General features: G+C 39.2%; 1 protein-coding gene across 2 annotated transcripts in view; it reads left to right on the forward strand.

The window, feature by feature from the left end:
- Positions 1-13,125, forward strand: part of TAF3 (TATA-box binding protein associated factor 3) — a 398,541-nt gene that overhangs the window by 363,637 nt on the left and 21,779 nt on the right. For both annotated transcript variants that reach the window (XM_053716436.1, XM_053716437.1), the window contains exon 5: positions 9,362-9,617. In XM_053716436.1, coding sequence (XP_053572411.1) covers positions 9,362-9,617 — 256 coding nt within the window. The remainder of the gene's footprint in view (positions 1-9,361; positions 9,618-13,125) is intronic.

A 13,125-nucleotide genomic window follows, 5' to 3' on the forward strand; every position in this document is an offset into this window, starting at 1 on the left:
TCCGTTTAGGTTTCCTGTCTTGTCCCTCCCTTATCTGTGTACTCTAGCTTGGGTATTAATTTCCAACAGTAATTAATGGCGATCCGTGGACTCATCGTGTCATTAGAAAGAAATCAAAATTTATGCTTACCTGATAAATTTATTTATTTCTTGACACAATGAGTCCACGGCCCGCCCTGTTATTTAGACAGGTTGTTAGTATTTTATAAACTTCAGACACCTCTGCACCTTGTTGCTTCCTTTCTCTCCTTTACTTCAGTCGAATGACTGGGGTGTGATAGAAGGGAGGTGATATGTAACAGCTTTGCTGTGGTGCTCTTTGCCGCCTCCTGCTGGGCAGGAGTGATATTCCCAACAGTAATTAATGATGATCCGTGGACTCATTGTGTCAAGAAAGAAATACATTTATCAGGTAAGCATAAATTTTGTTTTTGTTACACAAGCGTCTGGCGGATGTGCCAGATGTTCAATCTTTTTGTCTGGGCCTGGTCAGAATCAGGCCTGTGTTTAAATATGTTGCTCCTCCTTGGAGCCTTAATCTTGTTCTTAAAGTTTTGCAGCAGGCTCCGCTTGAGCCAATGCATTCCATAGATATTAAGTTGCTATCTTGGAAGGTTTTGTTTCTTATTGCCATCTCTTCTGCTCGGAGAGTTTCGGAACTCTCAGCTTTGCAGTGTGATTCGCCTTACCTTATCTTTTATGCGGATAAGGCGGTTCTTCGTACTAAATTGGGATTTCTTTCTAAAGTGGTTTTAGATAGAAATATTAATCAGGAAGTTGTTCTTTCTCTCTGTCCCAATCCTTCTCATAAAGAACGTCTGTTGTACAACTTGGTGTTGTGCATGCTCTAAAATTCTACCTACAGACGACTAAGGATTTTTGTCAGTCTTCTGCCCTGTTTGTTTCTCAGGAAAGCATAAGGCTCAGAAGGCTACTTCTCTTTTCCTCTGGTTGAGAAGTATGATTCGTTTTGCTTATAAGACTGCTGGACAGCAGCCTCCTGAGAGAATTACAACTCATTCCACTAGGGCTGTCTCCTCTTCTTGGGCTTTCAGAAATGAAGCTTCTGTAGAACAGATTTGCAAGGCTGCAACTTGGTCCTCTCTGCATACTTTTTCCAAATTTGATACTTTTGCTTTGGCTGAGGCCTCTTTTGGGAGACATTTTCTTCAAGCGGTGGTGCCTTCTGTTTAGGTCTGCCTGTCTTGTTCTCCCTCCCTGTTCATTCTGTGTCCTCTAGCTTGGGTATTGGTTCCCACTAGTAATTGAATGAAGTTGTGGACTCTCCATATCTTAGGAAAGAAAACAAAATGTGTGCTTACCTGATACATTTCTTTCTTTCTTTCCAGATATGAAAAGTCCACAACCCTACCCTTTATTAAGACAGTTATTTTTTACTTAACCTCAGGCACCTCTACACCTTTGTGTTATTCCTTTTCCATTTCCCTTCGGTCGAATGATTATGGGTAGGGGAGTGACACATAACAGTGGTGCTCTTTGCCTCCTCCTGCTGGCCAGGAGTGATATTCCCATTAGTAATTGAATGACCTCGTCGACTCTCCATATCAGGTAAGCATAAATTTTGTTTTAATTTGGAAATTTGTCAGGAAAAAAAATGTACCACTCATTTAAAATTCAGAGCTGGTGTTATTTCATTGTCTCTTTATTATGCAGTTCCACTATATGTAGTGATCCTTCAAATCTATATTTGATTTTGAAACAAACAGGAAGTGTGTCAGGTCCTTAGAGGGACACCGTTTATTTCCCTTTCTATTATAGACATGAAAGAGCAGCATTTAAAAATGAGGAAGCACCAATAAGATGACAGTCATTGACAGGAAGTACCTGTCAGCCAATCAGCATTAGTAAGAAGTACACACGAGCTATGTAGTATTAATAGGAAGTACCTGTCAGCCAATTAGCATTAGTAAGAAGTACACACGAGCTATGTAGCATTAATAGGAAGTACCTGTCAGCCAATCAGCATTAGTAAGAAGTACACACGAGCTATGTAGCATTAATAGGAAGTACCTGTCAGCTAATCAGCATTAGTAAGAAGTACACACGAGCTATGTAGCATTAATAGGAAGTACCTGTCAGTCAATCAGCATTAGTAAGAAGTACACACGAGCTATGTAGCATTAACAGGAAGTACCTGTCAGCCAATCAGCATTAGTAAGAAGTACACACGAGCTATGTAGCATTAATAGGAAGTACCTGTCAGCCAATCAGCATTAGTAAGAAGTACACACGAGCTATGTAGCATTAATAGGAAGTACCTGTCAGCCAATCAGCATTAGTAAGAAGTACACACGAGCTATGTAGCATTAATAGGAAGTACCTGTCAGCCAATCAGCATTAGTAAGAAGTACACACGAGCTATGTAGCATTAACAGGAAGTACCTGTCAGCCAATCAGCATTAGTAAGAAGTACACACGAGCTATGTAGCATTAATAGGAAGTACCTGTCAGCCAATCAGCATTAGTAAGAAGTACACACAAGCTATGTAGCATTAATAGGAAGTACCTGTCAGCCAATCAGCATTAGTAAGAAGTACACACGAGTGATGTAACATTAATAGGAAGTACCTGTCAGCCAATCAGCATTAGTAAGAAGTACACACGAGCTACGTAGCATTAACAGGACGTACCTGTCAGCCAATCAGCATTAGTAAGAAGTACACACGAGCTATGTAGCATTAATAGGAAGTACCTGTCAGCCAATCAGCATTAGTAAGAAGTACACACGAGCTATGTAGCATTAATAGGAAGTACCTGTCAGCCAATTAGCATTAGTAAGAAGTACACACGAGCTATGTAGTATTAATAGGAAGTACCTGTCAGCCAATTAGCATTAGTAAGAAGTACACACGAGCTATGTAGCATTAATAGGAAGTACCTGTCAGCCAATCAGCATTAGTAAGAAGTACACACGAGCTATGTAGCATTAACAGGACGTATCTGTCAGCCAATCAGCATTAGTAAGAAGTACACACGAGCTATGTAGCATTAATAGGAAGTACCTGTCAGCCAATCAGCATTAGTAAGAAGTACACACAAGCTATGTAGCATTAATAGGAAGTACCTGTCAGCCAATCAGCATTAGTAAGAAGTACACACGAGCCATGTAGCATTAATAGGAAGTACCTGTCAGCCAATCAGCATTAGTAAGAAGTACACACGAGCTATGTAGCATTAACAGGAAGTACCTGTCAGCCAATCAGCATTAGTAAGAAGTACACACGAGCTATGTAGCATTAATAGGCAGTACCTGTCAGCCAATTAGCATTAGTAAGAAGTACACACGAGCTATGTAGCATTAATAGGAAGTACCTGTCAGCCAATTAGCATTAGTAAGAAGTACACACAAGCTATGTAGCATTAATAGGAAGTACCTGTCAGCCAATTAGCATTAGTAAGAAGTACACACGAGCTATGTAGCATTAATAGGAAGTACCTGTCAGCCAATTAGCATTAGTAAGAAGTACACACAAGCTATGTAGCATTAATAGGAAGTACCTGTCAGCCAATTAGCATTAGTAAGAAGTACACACGAGCTATGTAGCATTAATAGGAAGTACCTGTCAGCCAATTAGCATTAGTAAGAAGTACACACGAGCTATGTAGCATTAATAGGAAGTACCTGTCAGCCAATTAGCATTAGTAAGAAGTACACACGAGCTATGTAGCATTAATAGGAAGTACCTGTCAGCCAATTAGCATTAGTAAGAAGTACACACAAGCTATGTAGCATTAATAGGAAGTACCTGTCAGCCAATTAGCATTAGTAAGAAGTACACACGAGCTATGTAGCATTAATAGGAAGTACCTGTCAGCCAATTAGCATTAGTAAGAAGTACACACAAGCTATGTAGCATTAATAGGAAGTACCTGTCAGCCAATTAGCATTAGTAAGAAGTACACACGAGCTATGTAGCATTAATAGGAAGTACCTGTCAGCCAATTAGCATTAGTAAGAAGTACACACGAGCTATGTAGCATTAATAGGAAGTACCTGTCAGCCAATCAGCATTAGTAAGAAGTACACACGAGCTATGTAGCATTAATAGGAAGTACTTAAAGGGAAAGTCAATCCTAGCATTTGTGAAACGCAGAAAGCTCCTTTGTTTCAAGCGGTCGCCGCTCTGAGCTGCTAAGGCAGCCCACGGCAGAACACTGTTTTGCTTGAGAAGTGGCATTTTTACCTCTTAGCCAATAGCCGTGCGGTAAATCTTGCTTGACGCTATTGGCTAAGAGTTGAAACCGTCACCTCTTAGCAAAACAGCGATCTGCCGTGGTCTTCCTTAGCAGCTCAGAGTGGCAATCGCTTGAAACAAATAAAGGAGCTTTCTGCATGAAGTATCTTATACTTCATTAATGAAATCCCCCTTCATTTGTTTCATTAGTCAATCCCAGCGTTTCTCAAAAGCTAAGGTTGACTTTCACTTTACCAAAAAAAAATCTTTTGTGATTCAGATAGAGCATGTCATTTTAAGCAACTTTCTAATTTACTCCTATTACCAAATTTTATTAATTCTCTTGCTGTATTTATTTGAAATGCAAGAATGTAAGTTTATATGCCGGACCATTTTTGGTGAACAACCTGGGTTGTTCTTGCTGATTGGTGGATAAATTAATCCTCCAATAAAAAAGTGCTGTCCAGAGGTCTGAACCAAAAATGCTTAGAAGCCTTCTTTTTCAAATAAAGATAGCAAGTGAACGAAGAAAAATTGATAATAGGAGTAAATTAGAAAGTTGCTTAAAATTGCAAGCTCTATCTGAATCATGAAAGTAACAATTTAGGTTCAGTGTCCCTTCTATATTCGTTTCACTTTAAAGCCTTTCAGTTTACATTTTTCAGGCAAGTAAAACAACTTTGACATGTTTATTGCTCTTTTATGAACAATAGGAAATTATGTAGTACAATTCAAGGCCTGCTTTCCCATTAGCTGAGAAGCAGAATCCCCACTGCTTTATTGGTGGGAATTGAAAATGCCCTTATTTAGATGCAACAGAGATAATACATGGCTTTCTGTCTCTTGCCTGGCAGGATAGTTGCAGTGCATTTTATTCTACTTTATTTCTTATTTTAAGAGCACATTCACCCAGCCAAGGTGTTTAATACTCTTCATGGTTCCATATATGAGAAACTCTCAAAGCACAGCTGTCCTGCCAATGCAGGATTTAGGGTATTTTGCATAAAAACAGACATATTGCACTTACTGTATATTCTGTTAAAGGGGCAGTCTAGACCCAATACATAATGTTTTATTACTTATTGTTATATACCAGAGAATGGCTAAATGGCGAAGTGATGGCTAACCTTGGTACCCCAAATGATTTGAAACGACATTCCCCATGACGCGTAAGAACTCTAGTTGAGCATAGAGGTAAAAAGTATATTAATATAACAGTGTTGGTTATGCAAAACTGGGGATGGGTTATAAAGGAATTATCTATCTTTTTGAACAATAAAAATTCTTGAGTAGACTGTCCCTTTAAGTTTCTCCAATCACAATCGACTCCTGAATAAGTTTTCCTACTTGCACACACTGGTTTGTGCATGCGCATTTGGAAATAGCTATCTGAAAAATATTAAACATGCACTGCTAAACTGTCATACAAGAAGGGAATTGTGGGCGGAGCTTGGCAGTCATTTACTGCTGCTAGCAAACGATTGTTATTTCAAAGTTTCATGTACTTAAGTAATAAAGAATAAGTATTGGGTCTAGACTGTCCCTTTAATAGAGTGCCATAAATCTGCGCAAAAACTGAATTCTGCCAGTGGAGATGTGAATATTCTTCGAAATGTCTGTAACTAATTGTAAACCTCAGTAAAAAATTAAAAAAAAAACTGAATTTTGTAGTTGCCAGTAGAGTAATGTGTATGTTGTTACAGTGCAGATCAATTGGTAATATAATTGTACCTCTATCATAATATATATTATACACACACATATGGAAAGGTTTTGTGAATAGATAGGGGGTAACAAATCAGTACACTGTCCCTTTAAGGGAGCTTCTGTAACTGTAAATAATCTATAATCCTCTGGTAAATAGGCCCAGGTTTCTTGCCTTTGTGTAACCTTTAAAGAACCTGTGACTTAGTATTTAGAAAGCTCAGTTAGTTTGTACTTGACACCACTAAGGAAGTCAGCAGGAAACATTTAGCTTTAGAGGGTACTGTTTATACGTTTGTCTTTGTGCTTGCCAGGTCGTCTTGGTTCTAGAATCGTTTGAGGAAGGAAGTCTTGAATTAGCAAATATTTGTAATGTCTTTCAATGTAGGAAGCTGAAAGAGATAGACGCCCCTTCATCTCAGAGATAAAAGTTATCAGTACAGAATGGCTCTTTAGTATAATGTACATCTGGGTAGTTCCCACATGTAAGTTTCTCTAAATGATACACTCAAAATAGTTTGAGAAATGTTTGTGTGTCTGCATGATCAGATCAGAGAGGTTTATACGGTTTTGTTCACTGTAGTTATGCTGGTGTTTACCGGCTATTCACAAGTAATCATACCAAAAGCTAGCCAAGTCTGGGAATAAGATGAGGCTGCAGTTCTGCTCTGTGTTTCTAGTGTCTACAAAAAAATGGGACATCCAGCAATATATATATATATATATGTGTGTATATATATATATATATGTGTATATATATGTATGTATATATATATATATTTATTTATTTATTTTAGGGCTGGGCGATATGGGGAAAAAAAAAATCGATTGCGATTTAAAGGGACAGTCAACACCAGAATTTTTGTTGTTTTAAAAGATAGATAATCCTTTAATTGCCAATTCCCCTGTTTTGCATAACCAACAGAGTTATAATTATAAACGTAACTTTGTAATTACCTTGTATCGAAGCCTCTGCAGACTGCCCCCTTATTTCAGTTTTTTTTTACAGACTTGCATTTTAGCCAATCAGAGCTGTCTCCATGGTAAATTCACATGCATGAGCTCAATGTTATCTATATGAAACACATGAACTAATGCCCTCTAGTGGTGAAAAACTATCAAAATGCCTTTAGATTAGAGATGGTCTTCAAGGTCTAAGAAATTGGCATATGAGCCTCCTAGGTTTAGCTTTCAACTAAGAATACCAAGAGAACAAAGCAAAATTGGTGATAAAAGTACATTGGAAAGTTGTTTAAAATTACATGCCTTATGCCCTAATTAAATCATGAAAGTTTTTTTGGACTTGACTGTCCCTTTAATCGAGATTTTCTTATAAATGACTATAACACCTTCATTTTTCAATAAAAAATGTATTTAAGACTACAGAATCTTAATGTACGTTCTTAATGTCCAGTACACTCTGGGAAAATAAAAATACTAACCGTGTGTGTGTGTGTGTGTGTGTATATATATATATATATATATATATATATATATATATATATATATATATATATATATATATATATATATATATAATCATAACCTACAGTATTATTTTATTACACTGTATGCATTCAACTTGCAGCACTAATGTTCTATTATAAAATAAGCAAGCTTCATAAAATACAGTAATATTCTTAGTTCTAGAGTAAGCAATCTCTGTGCCTGTAGAAATATTGCAAGTAATCATGCTCTATAGCATGCAGTAATATTCTATTTTGTGCAGTATATCATATAAGAGAATGGACAAACAAAAATGGCACTGCCTTGCATAGAGAATATGTGGGGTAAAATGATTAGAGGGACCTAGCACTGCACCCACAAATCAGCAACAGTACTAATCGGTTATATGAAATGTGAGTAAGCTCTATACTCTGCAGTAATTTCTCTATAGCAAACAATAATAGTGTAAAGTAAGCCAACTGAGCTCTATAGTTTGCAGTATGATTCTAATGCAGAGAAGACGAGCTCTTTATCTTGCAATGGTGACCTATGCCAAGTGAGTCCCACTACACAACCCTACCACAGTCACTTAACGGCCCCCCAAGCAGCGTTTTCTTGTCCAGTGCAGCAGCAAGCACAGCGGCTCCTTCCCACCATGAATAGAAAGCTAGCCAGCAGGATGCATGGTCTGTGCACCCAAATACTTTGAATGGAGTATTTGGACGTGCAGCCCGTGCATCCTGCTGGCAAGATTTCTATTAATGATTGGAGGGAATCGCTGTGCTTGCTGCTGCACCGGACAAGAAACGCTGCTAGTCCATTAAGCACTGCATGGCCGGCTATCCCTCCAGCTAGATCTGACACGGCAGCCTCTCAGCCTGAGCTCAGTCAGTCACCATGTGCTAGTACAGCACTGGTTGTCACTGCCACCCCCCTTATACCCGCATGTGGTTGCCGCGGAGCCCTCCTGTATGTCATAGGTGACATTATAGTGGGCGGGGTAATAAATCGAGTACTCTTGCGGTTAATCGTGCAGTATGTATATGTGTGTATATATATATAATTTTTTTATTTGTAGTTTTAGCAATCAGTATAACAATAGGTGTAATTGCTGATCAAGCCCTTGGTCCAAACTTGTTCCTGAATATGTGCACTGTAAGGAGCTATCATATTATCATATTTATAACAGAAATTAATCTGTTTGTCTTCAACAGATGTTGGCTGATGTAAATATTCTTTAAAGGGACATTGTGTAATAGTGTTATACAGCAATTTCTCTCCTTTAATGTGGTCCCAATGACCCATTGTATCAGCTGGAGTATATTATATTATTTACCAGTGGCTCTTTTTTTTTACATGTATTTTGCCATTTAGAAAGCTGCTTCTGCCGGTTGAAGCTGACACTTATACTGTTCCATACGGCAGTGTTGGCTATAGGCACGCTATGCAAACAAGACAGCCGTAGCAATCAACCACACTGAGAGATAAAGCTCAGCTCATTTCTTAAAGGACCATTAAATGCAGTAGAATTGCATACTTAACAAGTGCATAATAAAAAGACTGATTTAACACCTACTCTTAATTTCAAATGAGCAGTACATTTTTTTTCTGGAAAATTTATTTTTTCTCCCATTTTCCGGCCCCCCTATATCATGTGACAGACATCAGCCAATCACAGACTAGTATATGTATACCATGTGAGCTTGTGATCTTGTTCCCCAGAAAGTGCATGCATAAAAAGACACTGCAACATTTGTTAATGGAGGTAAATTGGAAAGTGTCTTAAAACGGCATTCTCTTTCTGAATCATAAAAAATGTATTTTGAATTGGGTGTCCCTTTTAAGGCGTTTCTGCAGCAGCTTAGAATATAACTTTCATCACCCTACTTACTTGAGTACATTGTCAGTTTAAAGGTATCAAAGAATATTGTGATTCATCAAGAAGGCCCCTGTTTTAGAACGTGCATAAATCTGATTTTAAAACACTCACTTTGTATGTTTGTTTATATTTTTAGTGTCATCAGCAAAGTGGTTTCTGCTCCAGAGGCTAAACAAGCTCCTGCAACTCCTCTTCCCAAATCACCTCCTCCGCCGGCACCGTCTCCAGCTCCTGCACCTGTTCTGGTTGTCCCTCCTCCTGTGCCGCAAGCTCCAGCTGCAGCCGCTGCATCCCCAGCACCAAATCCTGTACCTCCTGCCTCAGGTGCAAGTGCCGGAAATGCTAAAGGACCTGTCAGGAGTGTTGTAACAGAGACAGTCAGCACTTACGTGGTGAGTATGCTAAGCAACAGCCTTCATCCAATACAGTAAATGAATGGGCAATCTGTTTTTATTTAGTTAGTACATCTGTTATCTAATTTGCTTAGTACTCTTGGTATTCTTTGATGAAAAGCATAGCTAGGTAGGCTAAGGGCCTAGAAGCTAGCTTTTGTTTCATTGCTGCACATATTTACCTCTCGTCATTGTCTTACCAATGTGTTCAGCTAGCTCACAGTAGTATATTGATGCTCCTTTAACAAAGGGTACCATGAGAACAACGCAAAATAATAGAAGTAAATTGGAAGCTTGTTTCAAATGTATTCTCTATCTGAGTCAAGTGTAGGTTTCATATTCCTTTAAAGGGATAGAAAGGTCAAAATTGAAATGTGCATGGGTACATTGGGCCAAGGTGATCAAAGATCTTTGTCAAAGCGCCAGCAAGGCGTTAAATGCATCAGATGACGTCACCCTCCAATAGTACCTACGCTTCCTGGTCACTGCCATGTTTTCAACTGCTGTGATTGTTTTTACCGTCCACAATAAAGGTATGCGTTATATTTTATGTGCCTCTTCAAAGTTTTTCATCTCCCTCACCTTGGCCGTACCAGTAAAGGGGATCCTTTTTTTTTATATATATGTCCACTGCAAACGCTGAGTTTGATAGTCTGCTTCGCTCCGGGAGAGACGCCGAAGCAGCCTCTGGTAAAAGCAAGAGTTTCGACTTCTCTCGTCTGTGCACTATCTTCGTACCCACATATTAATATAACAATGTTGGTTGTGCAAAGCTGGGGAATGGCTAGTAAACAATAAACATTTTGGTGTTGACTGTCCCTTTAAGCTGAATTAGTGCTAAACCACCTTTGTTATTTAACAGGTATTTAAGCTAAACATATGAATGTTTCCAGATGTATGTTTCAGCAAAAGGAAGCAAATTAAATAATCAATGTATATTGCAATAATGTTTCACTTTCAATAATGAAACATTTTATGCAATAGTGGTCCTTTAAAATGCACCCCAGTGACTTCCTGTGGCTAACCCTGCTACATACATTTCCCTAATTGGCTTTATTAGATAACAACTGCAAAACAATTTACTTTTCTCTTGTTAAGTGTGTTCAGTCCACGGGTCATCCATTACTTATGGGATATATTCTCCTTCCCAACAGGAAGTTGCAAGAGGATCACCCAAGCAGAGCTGCTATATAGCTCCTCTCCTCACATGTCATATCCAGTCATTCTCTTGCAACCCTCAACAAAGAAGGAGGTCGCGAGAGGAGCTGGAGTTTTTACTTAACTATTCTTCAATCAAAAGTTTGTTATTTTAAATGGCACCGGAGTGTGCTGTTTTTCTATCTCGGGCAGTATTTGGAAGAAGAAACTGCCTGCGTTTTTTATCTATGATCTTAGCAGGCGTAACTAAGATCCACTGGCTGTTCTCGACATTCTGAGGAGTGGGGTAACTTCAGAAACTGGGAATAGCATGCGGGGTCCTCCGCAAATGAGGTATGTGCAGTACTTTATTTTCTGGGAATGGAATTGACTAAGAAAATACTGCTGTTACCATATGATGTAAGTACAGCCTTAAATGCAGTAGTAGCAACTGGTATCAGGCTGATAAATGTATGCGCAGTCGAGTTATATTCTAGGGACTAGAATTTGACTGAGAAAATACTGTTAACACTGAAATAATACTTAAGCCTTCTCTGCAGTGGTAGCGACTGGTAGCAGGCTTAGTGAAAGCTTTGCATGACATTGAAAAATGTTGTGTTTTAATAAAACGTTTACTGGCATGTTATTCGTTTTTGTGAGGTACTTTGGTGATAAATCGCTTTGGGCATGATTTTTTTCCACATGGCTAACATATTTTTCTGCATGGAAACCGTTATATCAGGGCTCCCACTGTTGTGATTGGAGTGGGAGGGCCCTTGTTTTAGCGCCTTGTTGCGCAGTTAAAATTATTACACAGTCTTTCTGCTTCTTCCTCCTTGATCCAGGACGTCTCTAGAGAGCTCAGGGGTCTGCAAATTTCATTTGTGAGGGAGGTAATCAGTCACAGCAGATCTGTGACAGTGTGCTGACTGTGATTAAAAGCGTTAAATCTTAATTGATATCTGTTTTATCCGTTTTGGGTATTGAGGGGTTAATCATCCTTTTGCTAATGGGTGCAATCCTCTGCTAATAATACAATTCTTGTTAAGAATTGTTTAATTATATCTGTATTTTTGAATCACTGCAGCGTTTTTTATATTGCTTGTAAACTTATTGAAAGTGATTTCCAAGCTTGTTAGTTTCATTGCTAAGTCTGTTTTAAACATGTCTGATTCAGAGGAAACTGTTTGTTCATCATGTTCAAAAGCTAATGTGGAGCCAAATAGAACGATGTGTACGAATTGTATTGATATTGCTTTGAATAAAGGTCAATCTGTACCGATAAAGAAGCTATCACCAGACAACGAGGGGGAAGTTATGCCGCCTAACTCTCCTCACGTGTCAGTACCTGCGTCTCCCGCTCGGGAGATGCGTAGGATTGAGACACCTAGTACATCTAGGCCCTTACAAATCACTTTACATGATATGGCTAATGTTATGAAAGAAGTATTATATAATATGCCCGAATTAAGGGGCAAACGCGATAGCTCTGGGTTAAGGACAGAGCGCGCTGATGACACGAGAGCCATGTCTGATACTGCGTCACAATTTGCAGAACATGAGGACGGTGAGCTTCATTCTGTCGGTGACGGTTCTGATCCGGGGAGACCGGATTCAGAAATTTCAAATTTTAAATTTAAGCTTGAGAACCTCAGTGTGTTACTAGGGGAGGTATTAGCGGCTCTGATTGATTGCGACACGGTGGCAATTCCAGAGAAATTGTGTAGGTTGGATAGATACTATGCGGTACCGGTGTGTACTGACGTTTTTCCTATACCAAAAAGACTTACAGAAATTATAAGTAAGGAGTGGGATAGACCCGGTGTGCCTTTTTCCCCTCCCCCGATATTTAGAAAAATGTTCCCTATAGACGCCACCACACGAGACTTATGGCAGACGGTCCCTAAGGTGGAGGGAGCAGTTTCTACGTTAGCCAAGCGTACCACTATCCCGGTGGAGGATAGCTGTGCTTTCTCAGATCCAATGGATAAAAAATTAGAGGGTTATCTTAAGAAAATGTTTGTTCAACAGGGTTTTATATTGCAGCCTCTTGCATGCATTGCGCCTGTCACGGCTGCAGTGGCATTCTGGTTTGAGTCTCTGGAAGAGGCGATTCGCACAGAGCCGTTGGATGAGGCCTTGAGCAAAGTTAGAACCCTTAAGCAAGCTAATGCGTTTGTTTCAGATGCCTTAGTACATCTAACCAAACTTACGGCTAAAAATTGCGGATTCGCCATACAGGCGCGCAGAGCGCTCTGGCTTAAATCCTGGTCAGCGGATGTAACTTCCAAGTCTAAACTACTTAACATTCCTTTCAAAGGGCAGACCTTATTCGGGCCCGGCTTGAAGGAAATTATTGCTGACATTACGG

The sequence above is a fragment of the Bombina bombina genome, chromosome 6 (genome assembly GCF_027579735.1).
Source record: "Bombina bombina isolate aBomBom1 chromosome 6, aBomBom1.pri, whole genome shotgun sequence".
Taxonomy (NCBI): Eukaryota; Metazoa; Chordata; class Amphibia; order Anura; family Bombinatoridae; genus Bombina; species Bombina bombina.